The sequence below is a fragment of the Thermobia domestica genome, chromosome 18 (genome assembly GCF_964235325.1).
Source record: "Thermobia domestica chromosome 18, izTheDome1.hap1.1, whole genome shotgun sequence".
NCBI lineage: Eukaryota > Metazoa > Arthropoda > Insecta > Zygentoma > Lepismatidae > Thermobia > Thermobia domestica.
In genome coordinates, this window is record NC_137471.1 from 74,196,043 (window position 1) to 74,215,008 (window position 18,966).

The 18,966-nt window shown below is 31.5% G+C and overlaps 1 protein-coding gene across 1 annotated transcript in view; it reads right to left on the reverse strand.

The window, feature by feature from the left end:
• Nucleotides 1-18,966, reverse strand: part of LOC145675805 (ciliary microtubule inner protein 1-like) — a 104,865-nt gene that overhangs the window by 34,646 nt on the left and 51,253 nt on the right. Inside the window, exon 3 of the mRNA XM_081746508.1 lies at nucleotides 1,067-1,145. Coding sequence (XP_081602634.1) covers nucleotides 1,067-1,145 — 79 coding nt within the window. The remainder of the gene's footprint in view (nucleotides 1-1,066; nucleotides 1,146-18,966) is intronic.

The following is an 18,966-nucleotide window of genomic DNA, read 5'->3' on the forward strand; positions in this document are numbered from 1 at the left end:
ATATATATATATATATATTGCACCAAAACTATTAACAAAAAATAGACCATAGATCACATAGCAATTCAGACATCGATACAAAATGGAACAATAGAGGGGAAATTTTAAACTCAGGCCAAAATAGTATGTGGAAATTCGTCAAAGAATACCTAGAAAGAATTATTTTATCCTCCAATGAACAGAACACAAGAAAAACATCTAAAAAGTTGCATTCTGTACAATTCAGACTCATAGAATATTTAAATAAATTCTTCGCCGAAGTAGAAAAATAACTGGAAGACAAAGCGGCAAAAGGAAATAAGCTTCCAGAAGACCACTTCGACAACGACCTGATTTGGGAGCCAATAACGCAGAAAATGGAACTTATCACCGAAAAAAACTAGCAGACAGCGTCGGTAGAAGACAAAAAAGTATCATTTAAAAACATTTTGAGTTTGGTGTCCAATGTTTTAGTGTTTTAAACTTCTCTTTGGAAAAAGGATACTTCTTCAAAATGTTGAAACATGCGACAATTACGCCAATATAAGAGGAATAGAAAATGTATGTGAGCCTGGTACTTTTCGGCCTATCTCCCTAACTTTTATTGTCTCTAAAGTCCAAGAAAATGAAGTACTTCCTGCAATGGAAACGGAGATGCCGTAAGATGGTGGTGGCGGAGCGATATCTCTTCGAGTACCCATCAAAAATGTTCGAATATAAAATGAACAATCTTTTGTATTAAAAGTTGAAGCTACTTGAGCGGGTCCAATTTTCTGTAAGGTTTATATCGTGTATATAAACAACATTATTACATAATTACTACGCATCCGCTAGAACTAATGAGTAATACTACGTGATTACAATGCATCTAGATAAAAGAAAATCCTACTTGGTCCGGATTTTCAGGTGTCAGGATCGAACGGCCTGTGTTCGATGGTCGATGACGGCAAATTTTGAACTACATCGGAATAACATTTTATGTCCAACATGACTGCGGAATATCACAGTAATTGTGATGTAAAAACCTATATATGGAATAAATTTCACAACAGTGGAAAAAAATATATAATTTGGACTAATTACCTACCTCATAACAGTCTTTCAAAAATCCCCATTTGCTCTGCCATTCTTTCATTGCTTTTTCTTCCTTTGCTATTATTTCTCTCCTGTTAGAAAAAAATAAAATCTTTTTATTTTCAAAATAATTTCCATAGATTCAACATACATTGTTGAAAATGTATTGTTAGAATTAATGTACCAAGAAAATTACGAATGATGCGAATTCACCATGAAACTAATTTCAGAACAGTACACCGAAATAGCTTTCCAACACAGTACTTATCAAAAAATGCCTCTCTACAAGTTAAATATGCAGTCTTAGGAAATAGTTCTTCACTTGATTTTTATACTTTTTTCTGTGCTAGTTTGACCGACCTTTCACTACTATTTACGCATACTAATGTTCCAAAAGAAATGAAATCCAAACTTTGATCAACTATATATTTTTTAAGAAAGAATGAAACATGATTTTTGAGACAAAAATTAGCATTGTCTATGGAGATATTTTGAGAATAAAACCAATGAGACAAATCGTAACATTAAATTTGTCATTGTTTAAATGACCAGCTCAGTGGTAGAGCGTTCACCTCTGGTGCTTGGGGTCCCGGGTTCGATCCCAGCCCCCGCCAAGTGAACTATGTGGTGGACAAACACCGTGCTCGTGGGTTTTCTCGGGGTTCTCCCGTTTCCTCCCACTTTCTTCATTCCACCATTTCACTCATCTCTCATCATCACCGTCTCCTTTAGCCTAACCGGCATAACCGTGGGACGTAAAACTCAAAAGATTTCAAAAGAGATTTTTTAAATGACCAGAAGTGTAATTTTTTAAAAAATCTGCAAATTGCTTCTAATCAATTGCAAGGAACAGAAAAAACAGAATTAACCGTGGTAATTCTTAATGTAAATGGTTAGTAAGTATCAATATTTATCGGATGGGGCAAAAACTGAATGTTGTTTTGCAGCGTTGAGAGTTGTAAAGGCTATTATATACGTATTCAGAAAAAACTTTTTTAAAAATAAAATAGCGCATTCTGGCAACAAGGTTCCAACAAAAACACAAACTCATCCTCGCACATTTTGGGCAATGTGATTTATCAATAAAACAATAGATTTTTTTTGCAAAAATACTAAAATACTTAAAAATATACTTGATCAAAGTTTGGGTTGCATTTCTTTTGGGGCACTCTGTATTTATTACGTTCCTATTATGCCCAATGAATTGACTTAAATTTTAAATATGCATAACTTTAAAACCACACTACACACAATATTGCATACGCTTCAGGTCAAGGTGATAAGTTTGATACCGATCACATGAGTTTGGTACATTTTTTAGAAATGTGACCCAAAATTTAACGGCCTTCAGCTCGGAAGTCAAGACCCTACATAACATATTATTTCGCATGTTTATATAGCTATCAGTGACTACCACCATGTCAAGTTGGATCCCAATCAGAAACGCGTTATATAAATTGGTTTTTCGAATGATTCAAAATACGACCATAACTCGGGAACTTAATGTCTACACGATACTTCGCAGGCCTATAACGTAGGTCAGATCTACTGGGATCGCGGCATTATTCCTAAACTGTATCAAACTCACATGCACTAATCCTAAGCGGCAGAAGTCTTAAAAATCAACTAGTGACACAAGTCTTAAACGGCACAAATTCTAGAGCGTACGTTTTAAAAATCTCTGGTGATGCTACCACCGCGACCCCGCCAGAATACTATAGAAGCAATACGAATAGGTATCGAATACTGTCATGTTTCATCGAATATTTAAGTTTGTAGTTTGTAGCAGAGGTGGTCACAGGAGTGGATCAGTTACAACCCAGTGTCATTAAAATCTTGGGGATCTTTTAAAACTAACGGCATTGAAATTTATAAGATAATTTTAAAAAATATATTTAAAATATGTATAATTAATACAAGAATAACACTTTTAATCAAGGCCGCATCCAGGGTTGGTTGGCATATTGAAGTACGGGTCATTGAATCAATTTAGAAGCAATAACCGAGTTGAGTTTCTGTGTTTGCGTCCTTATGTTCCGTCGTGATCAGGAAGGACGGGGCCTGCTACTATTAACGTGGGCTCTGAACCATAACCGGCTGGAATTTTAAATAGCGTGTGGGGGCCTTATACCTTCTTACAACCAGTTGATCCATTAGATCTGTGCCCTATGGGCCCACCTTTTACTTTTTACGAAGTGTGCACTAAAGTAGAAGATAACCAAGATGTCCGTATGCAAATTAGGGTTCGAGACGAGGCATTTTCCGAGTCGAGACAAAGGATAACTTGAAGATAAAAGCTTTTAGAAGCTTGTCCGCCATTTATGACTTTATGTTTATTGTTGATTGTGAAGTATATGTAATAAATTATTGTTAATGACATGTCGGTTTCCTTTATTCTTTGTACTCAAGAACGTGGCTGAAGAATGTGGGTGGGGCTGAGAGAAGTGTACATTGTTTATATTATTTTTATTGTATTCAGGAATTGCGTTAACCTTGACCATATACTTGAACAATACATGCTTTTGGAATTTCTAAGAAAAGCTTATATTAGTTTGGGGGAGAAATAGAACACAGGTGTGCGTTAAAAGTTTTTTTATTGTATTCAGGAATTGCGTTAACCTTGACCATATACTTGAGCAATAGATGTTTTTGGAATTTCTAAAATAAGCTTATGTTTGCTTGGGGGAGAGGTAGAACACAGGTGTGCGTTGTAAGTTTTTATTGTTGACAGGAATGTCGTTTGTCCTTGAATGATCACGTACGCAGAAGTTTGTTTTGAATTTCTAAGAAAAGCTTCTGTTAGTTTGGGGGAGAGGTAAAACACAGGTGTGCGTTAAGTTTTTATTGTTGACAGAGTAGTTTGACCTTGAATAGTCACGTACGCATAACGAAGAATGAAAATTTCTGGAAAAGAGATTAAAAGGTAAATGACCGTGTATTTCTTAAATTTTAGCTAATTCCCAGAATTTTAAGTAACTCCAAGAATTTTATACGAATATTACCGAAGATTGAAAAAATTTTCCGAACGATGTTGAAATTTCCAGAACTTTCTTGAACTTTTACGGAGATACACGAATGATTTAGTTTGGGTGTTACAAAAATTACTTAGTTTGGTTTAATAACGGAACGGTATTCTTGGTGTTTGAAGGACATTATTTAAACAATTGTTTACACAAAAAGTAAAATAAGTATGGAAAGTTTAGTACAGTCACGTGAAATTGTTTTTGTTTAAAAATTAATATAAAAATTTATAAAATGTCATATATGGATGACACTGAAATATTTACGGAGAAAGACAAGATTAAATGCGGTGTAAATAAAGTAGACACGAACTGTATAAAGGCAATACATGAGTGGAAAACAGAAGATATTTTGCTATGTGCCGCTTGCAGTTATGGATACTTTAATGAAATGGAACATGTTTATTTTTGGATGAAAACCTAATGAACTCGTGAGTAAAGGATATTATGGAAAACAGATGTGGAAGAAAATATATTTTATACGTATGCGAAATCGCATTTTATGGGTTTGCTTACAAGAGATTTATTTTATAAGACATATTTTAAATTATTGAAAAGTGAAGTGTTTTTAAGTGATCTTGTGGATATTCTTCTTTATCAAGATAACGGTAAAAGTGCTGAATAAAAACATTATGTACAAAAGAAAAGTTTTGGTGTTCGTGAAAAAATGTTTGAACATTTACCGTTTGTAATTATTTCATAAAAGAAGAAACTTTTAAATTAGTAGCAACTACATTTGTATTACGGAAGAAATTGATTTTTTTGTGTGTGAAGTTTATACAAAATATTGTTTACAACGCTTGATATCAGGCAATGTTATTATCAAATATTTAAATAAGAAATGTTGGAATCCAATACATGTTTAATACTTATCTTTATTTTTATTTTCTTATATTATTAGATGGATAGTTTTATTTCGCATATTTGTATTAATTTTTCATTTTAGTTTACTTCATGTTAAGAAACCATTTAAAGAATAAAATTATTTGGAACTAAATATTAATGCTTTGACAATAACATATTTGAAGAAGCGTATGAACAAAAAATTTATTTCCAACAATTAATTTTACTTTAACATTTTTAATTTTATCAAGTCATACAATTTAACATTTTCAAACATTTTAGTACGCTCCACGAATTGTTTGAGTAATTTATTACGAGAGGATAACTAAATAAGGAGTTTTCGTGGAAAACGAATCTGTTAATAATAATACGAGAGAATAAATAAATAAGGAGTTTTCGTAGTAGAACGAACTAACCGATTTTGCTCTTTTGACTTTTCATTGAGAAAGGAGACATGAAAAATTAGATTAGGATTTATATGAGTTTAACATAGTTAAAACTATTTTGTGTAGAGTTTGTATAAGCTAGTAACACTATTTTACAACTTAAGATTTTCCGCTAGGCGCAGTAGTTGTAGAAAAAGAACAAACGATTTTGATACTTTGTTTTAGTTGTTAAGAATACTTTCTTGTTAGAAGACGTACTTTTCTCGTGGTGTTAAGAAACGTGGTTTTGTGCAATAGTAAAAGTATGAATTGCTCGTGTGATAAATCAAGTATTTATATTGTGTTAAATTAGGTATAATTAAATGGACACCGAATAAAGTGTTACTTTGTGGAGCATGTTATTATCATTATTTATTCAAAAATGACATTAGACATATATATATATTGAAAAGCAAAGAAGTGTTGGACTTGGAAGCTTGTAGTATTTTATTACAAGAAGATACGTGCAAAGAAATTATGAAAATCTATATGGATTTACAAAATATCCATATTAAGAAAGATCATATTCTTACACAATGCATTTTAACAATCTTTATGAAAGCATTATATTTTATGTGCTAATGTCTGATTGTGACTTTCCAAGTCATATTTTTACATAAAGATGTTTTACATGGAGTGTATAAAAATACAAGTAAATAACTCGAACTTTGTAGGACGCATCCGCATTCGTTAAAAGTTTGTGCGCATGTGCGGACTTGTGATTGTCTACATAGGAACATTACTTAAGTCAACAGTATTCGTGAAGATGTGTAGTAGACGTGTATCTGCTTCTGAGTATATTTCTCCAAGAGAAAAACAGGTTACGTGTGAAGAGCATGAGAAAATTATTTTTCAATACCCATGGGATCCCGATATTCTTGAAGAACACGATACAGTGAAAATAGTATATCCTACGCAGGAAATAGAAGAATCGTTTAGAAGATTTTATCGATATGATGATGAAATCCATTTTGAAAATGGTTCCTAATACACATATTGGAATTGAAGAATTAGACAATGTGAATTTATGTGCAATCGTTTTAAAATAAGTGATTTGTTTGTGAAAGAACTTTTTGAGAATTATCAACTGAGTGAACCACTACTTTGCTTGTTCAATAAGAATACCAGATGAAAAACTACATAATTGTTTGTTAATATTTAATAATAGTTTGAAACAAACGGTGTGGAAATTTCTAATTCAGAAGAAAACTCGTCACATAGTGTTTGAACTTTACATACAGACACTAATTCTTTGGATAAGGATTATAGACGAAACTAAACACTTTTAAATAGATTTAACTTATCTTATGAATCACTTACATTTTCAGATTCATATAGTCGTGATTTAGTTGAACTGTTTTTAAACAAAGATAGAAATGTGTTCGAAAAACAAATCATGCACGTATGATTACTTATTTTCCGTGACTGAAGTGTCGTGCAATGTATTTCAAGATGGAACCTAGAATATATACTTTTGTGCGACGGGCGTTTTGAAAATAGCCGCATTTTAGGTGAACATCAATGCATTACTTTAGACTATAAAATGTTATAATGCATGGCGTGTTATGGTACGACCACATACGTTTGATGAACTGTACAAAATCTTTTCATCATATCATGATAGTGAAATTGACGATTGGACATTTGATTATGCTTTATATATTTTATTAAAGAAAAACTTTATCAATTTAATTTTGGAGTTACTCCTGGAAAAAGATTTCATTTATAATTTTTAATGTTTCATTGTGTTAGTGAAATAACTAAGTGAAGTGAACGTTATATATTGTAAATAATTACAATTTCAGACAAAAATTTTCTATTATGATAAAATCAATGACATTTACACGTATTCAAAATTAAAATAACTTATTTTATTTACTATTCATATTATATATGTAATCACTTTTATCTTATACGGAAAAATATAAAATATTATATGAATAAAAATATTTAACCTTTGTTGATTTCTTTAAAATCATTTAGTTTATTATTTCGTATGCAGACACACTTAGTTTGTCATCTTCTACGCAGATACACTTAATTTCTAATTTTGCAGTCAGATTCATTTAGTTTATAATATATTCAAACAGTTACTATGTATTCTAGTACACAGATGTACTTACTTTGTAATCTCGTACCCAGATACAGTCAATTTGTAATCTTGCAGACAGACGCACTTTGTAATCTCGTACTCAGACGTTGCAATCTTCCACAGGTACATTTAGTTATAATCTCGTACCCAGACGCATTAAGTTTGTAATCTCGCACCCAGTCGCATTCAGTTTGTAATCGCGTACCCAGATGCATTAAACAAAATCTCGTACCCAGACCCGTTAGAGTCTTGTATTTATCACATGACAAACTAGTAATTATTATAAGTTGCAAGTTAAACGGTAATTAAATATTAATTTTACGAAATAAGTTTTCCAATCTTATAACCAACAACAAAATGTATAACAGAAAAGATTTATTATCAAGTTCACAGCGTAGCTGTTCTAGCGAGTATGCTATGGCATACGATCCAATAAATAATTAACAACGAGTTTCTATAAGAAACGATACGGAAAAGATAGGAAATGATTCATCAAAATACAACTTTGCAACTTTTAATATTTTTGGACATTTTAGTACGCTCACACTAATTTTAATATCTTCGAAACGCAGTTTCTCTTTACGAGATTTTATTCTTCAGAGTTTTCATAGAAAACGATTCATTAAAAGATATGAGGGAATACAAAAGCAGAGTATGCTCTAGCATACGAATCAATAAATAATTAATAATGAGTTTCCGTAAGAAACGATACGTAAACGATAGGAAAGAAGACGCTAAAAGACAGTGTTCTGTTAAGAAAATGCCATATCAAGAAAATTATAAGACGTTCAACACAAAAAGAAATAAATACGAAAAAGGGTTAGTTTAGCAGGTTAGTTTTAGAACAGAAAGAATTCAACAGAAATAAAAAAGGAAAAAAGACACTAGCAAACAAACAGAACAAAAGGACGAAAATAGCATAGCATAGCATAGTAAGGAAATATAAAAAGAAAGAAAACATTTAAAGGAAGGAAGTTTGAACATTCTCCCAACTTTGTTGTTCGTAAAGCTTCTAAGGAGCGTACCAATTAAAAGTTCGTAGCAAACGAAACAAACAAAAAAGGAAATCTTAATATTCTCCCAACTGTGTTGTTCGTAAAGCTTCTACAAGAAGCGTACCAATTAAAATTGCGTAGCAAACACAAACAGAAGAATGAAAATAAAATCAGGTTAGTTTTTCTAGTTAGTTAAAATATAAAGAGCATGGAGATTTAGTAGCAAACAGAAGAAAATAAAATTAGGTTAGTTATTTAGTTAGTTAAAATATAAATAGCAAGTAATTTGTATATTAAACATTTCTTGTTATTGCATTATTTATTTATTTATTTCTAAAGTGTTTATCAGTTGTAACGTTAGTTTTTCATTAAGTAACATCTAATATTATTCTACTTAACTACTTTTGATACTCATTTATATTGTTAAAATTAACATGTATTTAATTTATAACAGTACTTTGTAATTCTTATACAAAGTTCTAAAAGCAACATAGTTGCGATTATTTTATTCGTTTGCTTGCGTTTGAACGTTATAAGAACAACTATTCTATGATCATTTTAATTAATTGGTTCGCATATTAAAGTATACTCCATATAACAGCTATGCTGTGATGATTTTATAATTAACTGGTTCGCATGCTAAAGCATACTCCATAGAACAGCTATGCTGTGATCATTTTATAATTAACTGATTCGCATGCTAAAGCATACTTCATAGAACTATAATGATCCGTTAAATAATTGATGTGCAAACTCCATGTTAAATGTGTATTATGTTAAATGTGTATTTGTAATTTGAATATATGTACATATACATGCGTTATGAGTGATAAAAATGTTGTTTAGTTAAACATTTTGTACATTTTACGATATGTATACCGTATAATTTTTCTCGGAATGAATACAGAAAATAAACATTAACTTCCGTTGAGTAAACAATAACATGAGTAAACTGAAAAGAATTTTCTATTGGTACAAATATAGTGTTCAAGACTAGATTTAACATGTTTTGCAATTTTTAATATTTTCGGACATTTTTACAACGATCTTTTAGCGCGTTCACACATTTTAGTATTCTCGAAACATTTTTATCGGTTCACAATCAAAGATTGTTCAGAGCTTTAACAAGCGAATTGACAAAAAAATTGAAATCGATCCATCAAGTTGCAAAGCAAATGATTCGATTTTAAATTAACACGAAAGAATAAATAATTGGAGTTTGCGCTGCAAACGATACCTAAAAGATAGTAACGGGGAGGAAATCAAAGCAATACCACTTACAGTGGGAGAGAAATTCAAAGTTTAGCCGCCAGCAGTGGGAGAGGAAAGGAATGCCGCCTGAGTGGGAGAGGAATTCAAGGTTAAGCCGACTGAGTGTAAAATAAATGCAAAGTTAGGCTGACTGAGTAGGAGAGGAAATAAAAAGAATACCGCCTGAGTAGGAGAGGAAATGAAACGAATGCCGAATGAGTAACAAATAAAAGCAAAGATAGGTTGACTGAGTGGGATGAATTCAGAGGAATACCGAGTAGGAGAGGAAATCAAAGGAATACCGCATCAGTGGGAGAGAAAAACAAAGTTAAGCCGCATGAGTGGGAGATGAATTTAAATTATTTATTAGTTCACACAAAGTGTTCCGACTAATTTGTTGGGAGAATATAAATGAGTTTCCAAAGGAAACGAGAGTAAATAAATAAGGAACTACCTATAGAACCGATCCATTAAAATGACTACAAGAACCGTACCAATTAAAGCTACGTAGGAGACAAAAGAATTAAAAATAAAAGCAAAGATACCTACTGAGTGGAAATTTATAAGGCTAAAAAATAATACTTACAGAAAAAATTAAAACGTATTGCATAATATAAGGAATTCTGCTTTGAAAGAAATCTTAAGATGTTACAATGATAAGAAATTTCAAAGTGATTATTACAGGTATTATACTTTTAGCGGGGAAATTTTCATTTTAGTTTATCGGCAGCTGAGAACGATAGTTGCCGTTTTCATTTATATCGACTTCCCTCTAAAACACATCAATGAGAAAAAGAAGTCATATTGTATGACTTGATATACATCATAAGGTAGATATTTAATTTGTATAATAGAAACAATACTAATATTATTTACATATTGTAAAATTTTATCATTTCCTAAGTGTTAGCCAATACATATGTTTACCAGTAGAGATATGTGGTATACTTTATGATATATAACGGATAAAAAGAAACGAAGTAAAGTTTGACGTGATGTTTGCTATTTGGTATCCAACATACGCATAGCATTACACATATTTACTATACTTAAATACAAACATATAAAACGTACAAATATATGATTGGCAGCAAAAATATAAGCTGGTAACCCTAATACAAAGTGATAATCAACCACTGTGTATATTTCCTGTACATGAATACATACATTATTACATCGTAAAATTATACGGTACATATGCCGTCCACTACGTTTATGTGATATATACAATGCCTAAAACATGTACTAATATAAAAAATGTCAGAAAATTCTCCCGATTACTAAGTGTGCATTGTGTATATGTACAATGGTTTGCTAATACTTTATTATACTCACAGAAATCCTATACTTTATTATACACTAATATAAACCTCCATGCCAATACTAACTGATATCATGTATGTAGGCTTTACATTATGTATATCAATATGTACCGCCGATAATAAACGTCTTAAAATGTATGAATACTAAGTGATAATCATATATATCTACCAACCCTATTTGCTATACATAAAATCAAAGTAAACTATATGGTAGACGTCAGGCATACCACCCACTGCACGCCAATGCATGTATTATGTAGGGTCCTCGATGTTTTATTTATATATTTCAAGTGTATATTATGGACGCTATTGTTTTTCTTATGCAATATGTTTACTGAGTATAACATTATTTCTGTTGGCATCCATCGCATTTACTAATCAGTATGTATTTATATACAATAATGTATGTCATGTATCACATAGCATTCTTTCACATTTGGCATTTACTACATTTACTACGCATTAATCATTATCATCTGTTTCCATACACAGAGCAAGCCGGTTAGACAAGACAGTAAGACATACTGTGAGCAAGACAATATTTAATATACAATATGTAATTAATAGTGATAATGTATCATTTATGTAGAAAAGTTGACAATACTAATTTTTACTGTTTTCCAAACGCATGGATAGCACTAGTATGACATGGCATGGCACAGTCGAGAAATTTGCGCCCGCTGTTATACGCGGACGACGCACGCGCGACCGGCCGAGCACGGTTTTACGTTTATACCCGCGCCGGAAGTATAAACGCTTCTGCGGGAAACGTTACATTATTATGTGGTTAAGTAATAAATCATATTTGTCATACACACATCTATATATCTAACACCTGTAACCTGTATATGGTTCACAGTGATGTTTCCCAACTTAGTTACAAACATCAGAATATGTAATGTGGAAAATATTACTGTATAATTTCCCCTTATTGCCTTATAATTCATTAATATGACATTTTATACCGACTCTACTCACTTGCACTATTTTTAAGTATGGCGATATTTTAGCATAATTCTACTCACCTGATTCATTTTTAATTTTTGATATAAATATTTTTAATTCATACTAGTGATATTTGTAAATATATGAATTAACAGGATATAAATTGTACATTCAAATGTTTATTTGTACTAGTTACATTCTTATAAAATATGTCCCTATATTCTTTAAGTATTATTTATGTATATTTACTTTTGCTTGTTTTATACTGAAAAGAAAATTTCAACTTTGGATTCTTTATTCATTTTGCTCGTATTGCATATATGTTGATTATTATTACTGTTTATCACTTTGTTCCAATATTTACTATGCCATTTTTGCTCTCAAAGCTTTATAATAAAGGTCCAGATACCTATTGATCTAATATACTATTAGTATCTTATTTCATTCATATCAATTAACTGGTTAACTAAGTAGTACAAAAATAGAGGAAGCTACGTATGGCGTAAGTCTGGACACCTCCCGAAATTTTAACTTGTGTGTAAATTTACCCTAATTTTAGAGAAGAGATTTAATATAAAATATCCTCATATTAAGTTTGCAACGTCTCCCGAAATAAATTTGTGATAATTTTTTTGCACTGCACGTACAGCACAAATGTTTCTTACCCGTTCCTCAAACTTCTCCCGAAACAAAATCCACTGCTGATGTAGCATTTTCTCTCTCTCTCTCTCTCTCTACTTCTTTTGAGTATCTCTATCTCTTATTAAAACTGAGAAAGTACTTTTAGTCTTAGTGTAGAATGGATATATCATAAATTTGCTAAGCACGATCGTAATCTTCAATATGATCATTTTAATACCCATGACGTTTGCCTTCTCTTTTGTATAACACAAGTTTGTATCCAAGGGAGATCCCCTAAAAATTTTACGGTAGACTTGCAAATGAACTATAATATGGTTGGATCCCCTAATTTTGCTTGGTTTTCCTTACACTTTTGAACTGGTCACTGCTTTCGTGTAATACCAAAGAATTTATTTCTTACTACAGTTGATAAATATATCGTAAATAAACACATTCTATAATTCAATATATCACAATGATTTTAACTACGGGCTATGGAATCGGGAGTTTCACAAATATTCTATACTAATTTATATCTTGCTCCACGAAATTATTTTAATATTGCCTTCACATCTACTGGCTAGGTCTTCCTAATGCCATTCAAAATTTATTTTTGGGGGTACAGGACATGAGTACCTATTTGTTATATATGTTATATAATTTCCCTATATTTCAGAACAATATACATGATTTTAAGCTTGAAATTCTTCACAAAGATTTTAAAGTGAATAATAAGTCAAATTTCAGGCTTTTAGTTTACATTTAATTTTGCGTGAATATATTTGACATCTGTTTCTACATTTTTCAAAGCACATCGTATTCCAACACTCTCTTTATATATTATTATTATTATTATTTGATTAATGTTTATCATTTGACACATTAGATCAGTGCTACACTGTTTCCTTATAATACTTGAGGTCTCTCCATCGTGCTGACTTCAGTGTTAAGACTTTTTTTTATGGTACAAGGTACATGCCTCATTTAATCTCCTCCATGCCGACTTAGTGGTAGGGTACTTCCTTGCGTTGAGGTCCCTGATTAAATTTTGATCGTACTGATTCGGCGATAAAGTGATTCCTTATATTACTTGAAACTCTTTCATTTAATCTTCAACATGCTGGCTTCCATGTATTACTTTTCACCATGATGGCTTAGTGGTACAGTGTTTCCTTATGGTACTTGAGGTCTCTCCATTAAATTGAGTCAGTGATAGACTGCTTTCTTGTGGTACAAAGTACCTTCCTCATTTAATTTTCATAGCAGTCACTCAATGGTAAAGTATTTTTTTTCTATATGTTGTTACTCATTATCATTTAGCGCGAATAATTTGTCTTCCATCAGCAATAATACAAACCATCCCCCCCCAAAAAATTCATTCCATCAATCACAAAAGCTCTTGAATGAATTTTATCCGTACCCAACTGGATCTACTTTGTACTGTAAGATACCCCTTAATGGTATCCTTCCATCTTCCCTAGATCTTCCTAACGCTTGTTTTCCTCTTTTACAGGTTTAAATTTTAAAATCGTTTTCATCATGGTTATATCACTTGCCCACCGGACCCTCCTAGACTTGACGGGTCTAACAATATTTGGTAAACGGAACCTATAAATGATAAGGTTTTTGCTATTTTATTCCTAAGGAATTGCTAATCTAATTGGTATATTTGTTTAACTAATACTACAGTAACCCACGTAGCATATTCGTTAACGCTCTTCCTTTTGGTGCAAGCGCCTACGGTTTCGCTCTGTCAAAAGTTGTAAAAAGCTTGAATGCAGTTTTCCAGGGTTTTCTTCATTCATTCTAAGCAAATGCAGGGATGGTACCTTACTTATAACTTGCACTCCTCTTTATTCCTTTTCCCGGATAGTGTGCTCGCAGAAGAACGTTATCCATAAAACCCATCAGTTTCAATGCTCATAAGACTCCCAGAAATCTAATTCTGATATCCTAACTGAAACTTTTTATTCAAACTCTTTTATCTGTATATATTTGCGTAATATACACTCTCACAATGTGTCAAACTTTCTCAACTTTTTATTCTACAAGCATCATTAAAACATTTTAGCTTGTTTCAGAAATCATCATTCTTCTTTACATTTCTTTAAATGAATAAATTTGTACGTTAAAAGACGCATATATTTTTTTTACAAAGAATGTGATAATGTAAGTAATTTAATCAGTGATTAGTCATTTCCTTTGGATCGTTTAATTGAAGATGTTATTTTTCAAAACCAACACATGATACTCTATAAAATTTAATGAATCACAAGCTATAGCTCTAATTCATTTTAATGGACTTAGGATTTCTCCACGATACTTTAACCAAAATTCTTAGCAATTCAAAGAATATTTATTGCTCAAACACAAGGATTAATGATCATATTTTACTTAATTATTAAAGAAAGAGAGGAAAATAATAGCCTGACATGAAATATTCATGTAGTTGGACACTATTATTCAATTTCAGTTTTCACGCCTTTGGTGCAAACGGTCCCGGTGCGGGCACTCGGTCAAAAAGTGTACAACGCTTTTTTAGGCCAGCCACCCCGGATTTTTTCCTGGGTTTTCCTCATCCACTCCAGGCAAATGCCGGGGTGTTACCTAACTTATAGGTCCCAGGCCACTTTCTTCCTCCCCAAATCCTCTCTTCCTTCCCCTTTCCCCGGATTGTGTGCTCGCAGAGGGACGTTATCCCTTAAACGTGAAGGGCCAAATAGTCTTAGATGCTGAAAGTCCCGAAATCTAAATCGTAATCCTAATCCTATTCGATTTCAGTTTTCGCAAATCAATCACAATAACGAAAGAACAAAAACTTATTTCTGAAAACGAAAGGGCTACATAATGATTTTTTTCTAATAATGGCACAAGTGTTACAGGACACCGTGTCATTTGTATATTTCAAGTTCAACTAAATATCTTTATTCATCACTAGTAATAGCAACATGAATCTAACACCCTGTTAGAATTTTCTGCTGATATTATAAGAATAAAATTACGTTGGAAACCGCAGACAATTCATAGCAAAGGTAACCTTCAAATCTTATACACATTCAGAATTCCTTCCTTCCTATTATTTCCTACCAGTATTTTATACTCTAAAGGCTATTTTGTCACACTTTCACTTTCTTCGAAAAGATCACACGCCCCAAAACAGAACTTCTTTCCCTAGAAAACACCCAAACAGTGGAAACCAGCTCAAGAGGGTGAAGGCGGAGAAGGAAATGAAAAGTTATTCAACTAAAACTTGTTTTCTAAAGAAGTTGAGTGACCTTCACCTTTAAATTATGAATGGGAAACGTTTCTGAATCTTTCCATGTTACCAAATGTAAACAATGAATATTTTTTCAGTTAGTTTAGTCACCACCAATTTCAGGATTTGTTTTTCCTTTAAATACCTAGTCATCTTAGCTGATTCATTAACTAACCATTTATCGTACAAGCCTCATATGTTTACAAATCAATATAATAATAATAATAATAATAATAATAACTGCTCAAGTCGGTAACATGTGCGCCTTTAGTACACGTGGTTTTGGGTTCGATTTCTGGCGAGAGAGCACAAAAAATTAATTTCTGTCATTCACTTTCTTTAATCAATAATTTGGTTTAGCCTAAAGGCCATAACTGTTAAATAATAATAATAATAATAATAATAATAATAATAATAATAATAATAATAGATCTTCTACATATCCACATTTGACAATGATAAATTTAACTTTAACTTGTTTATGTGGTTCGGATATCAATTTAATCTGTAGCTTCATGTGTCAAATAGCTTTGAAGTTCTTAAAAATTAAAAAAAAAACAAGAACAAGTCAGAATTTAAGTCATTGAAATCACATAAGTTGCAGGTTCATGTCTCAAAAAATCTTTATGCTGAAAACAAGAAAACAATTTTTAAAAATAACTCACTCACATATTAGAATGGGTAAACAACGATTCACATTTGCTTGAAATAAAACATCAAATTTTCAATATATATATCTATAATTAGAATCTTTTTTCCCTTTATTCTTTCAATATTTACAATATGTTGATTTTTTTTGCTTTTGTACAGTCTTTTACTTTGTCTTTTTAAATCTTAATTCATCTAATGCTTCAATTTTTTTAATGTAATGATTATGTTAATTATCGATTCTTCATCTAATGGGAACAGTTCCCATAAAGTCTCTTCTTCTTGATTTTGTTTTTTCTCCTTTCTTCCTCTTCTTTTTCATTCTTTCTTTTTCTGCTTTCTTCTTCCATCTCCGTTGTTCTCCTTTCTTCCTCTTTTTCCTCCCACTTTCTTTTTCTGCTTTCTTCTTCCATATCCGATCTTCTCTTTTTCCTTCTTCAATATCTATTAAAATAGTCAAGTTCCTTAATTGATTGAAGAATTTCAAAGGTTGATTTACCCTCTGCCATCCTGCAAAATAACAGAAACAAAATTATCAATAATTAAAAATAACAAATCTAATCATTCTAACTGAAGTATGCTTATGGCTAACCATTTATCATAAAAGAGGTAAATTCATATCCTCTAAAAATCGGAACTCAACATTTTCTCAATATTATAGCTGTAATACTGAGAGTTTTCTTTTTTGATCTTTTAAGTCAAAACAATTTCAAGACTAAACTTTAGTTCTACAAAATTAAAAGTCTATGTAATTTTAATTTCATGTATCGGTCTTGTAATATGAAGCTATCCGATTAACGTACGGACCGTTGCCTTCAATCATCTCAAGTATCATTCCTATCGATCTTTGGAATAAAATATGACTTATTCACATATATTCATACCTTACCAGAATAATCAAGTCAGCTGGACAGTACACTCAAATTATTTTGTTACGAAAAAACAAGCACAATTCTTCCTTATCGCACAGATTATTTTCAAGTGTTTTATTATAGCTTAGAATACAAACTAAAATTTTACTGAATTCAAATGATTTCTGGGGGCCGTGGTGATTCAGTGGTAGAGATTACACCTCTAGTGCTTGGGGTTCCGGTTTGATCCCAGTGCCCACCAATTATTTGAACATTTTCATGACAAACATTAAGTTCGGATTTATTTTTTATAAATTGTGGTGTACAAACACCGTGTGCGTGGTTTTTATCGGGCTTGTCCCGTTTCCTCCCACTTTCTATTTGTTTTTGAGAGCTTTCATGAAAGCAATGGTACAAAAAATCACCGTCTCCTTTAGCCTAAGCGTCAAAAGCGTGGGACGTAAAACTCAGATTTCACTTCATTTTCAAATGATTTTTATCTCCTTAGTTATCCTTCAGATTAGATAATCCAACAGTACACTAAAACATATTGGGTTGCCTAACATGTAGGAATTATACAAACATTTTCCTTCACGGATTATTGTCTCTCCGAGAGATGTCATCCCTGAAGGGGGACAATAAGTTTAGATGTCAAACTCTATATTCTAATTTCGGAATTCTTTTCTACAATATATATATATATATATATATATATATATATATATATATATACTGTGAAATCATTCATTCTAAAAAGCGTGAAAGCTTTTCTTTTTTTTCAGGCCAAGCAACATATGCGAAGATCACCTTTCATTAAATTGTGTACACATCAAGAGACGTAACGGGATAACATAATCTTAGATGGTAAAAAGTTCATTAAATTTTGTCTTCTGTAAAGGGATTTAATTACTGTTTATATTTCAAACTATATATAATTCAATAATAATAATATGAATAAGAGTGACGTGAAAAATCAGTGGTAAAGCCTTCGTTTCTGATGCAAAGGTTACTTGATTTATGTTGTCAGTTTAGATCTTCCACAAACATCATGCTTCTACATTTTTTCGGGGGAATCCTTTCTACTTTCATTATAATTTGATTTAATATAATCGTGGGAACTAAAGATTTTATTTTTCCGAATAACATTACTAAAACTGTTCATAAAAATAATTTTCCTATAATTACTTATGAATAATACGTAAATCGTTCAATCAAATTAAGGATACGATACCATATTATAAATCACCAAGCAATCCAAATCTGTTTACCAATCAGTTCTATTTTAGAGAAGTGTGAAATAATATTCTTAAAAATTTTCTTAAGTTAATAAGTACCGTTTTATTCAACAATCTAATTATTCTGTCAATATATGGAAAAAAACACCAACAGGAAGACCAAATATAAAAAGAAAATCGATTAATCTATCATGAATGATTCTTTAGTCTTTCTGATAAATTCAGTAAATTATTTTGCTCAAACACCTAGTAATCACATACATCGTCTAACATCTAGCATTTCCACAAAATAATAATAACAATAATATAAAGATTTCTTTCATTCACAACAAATAAATGCTCAAATGTTGGCCAGCATACAAACAACTACCGCTTTGTATCTTTCCACAAATAGTACGCTCACTGAAGG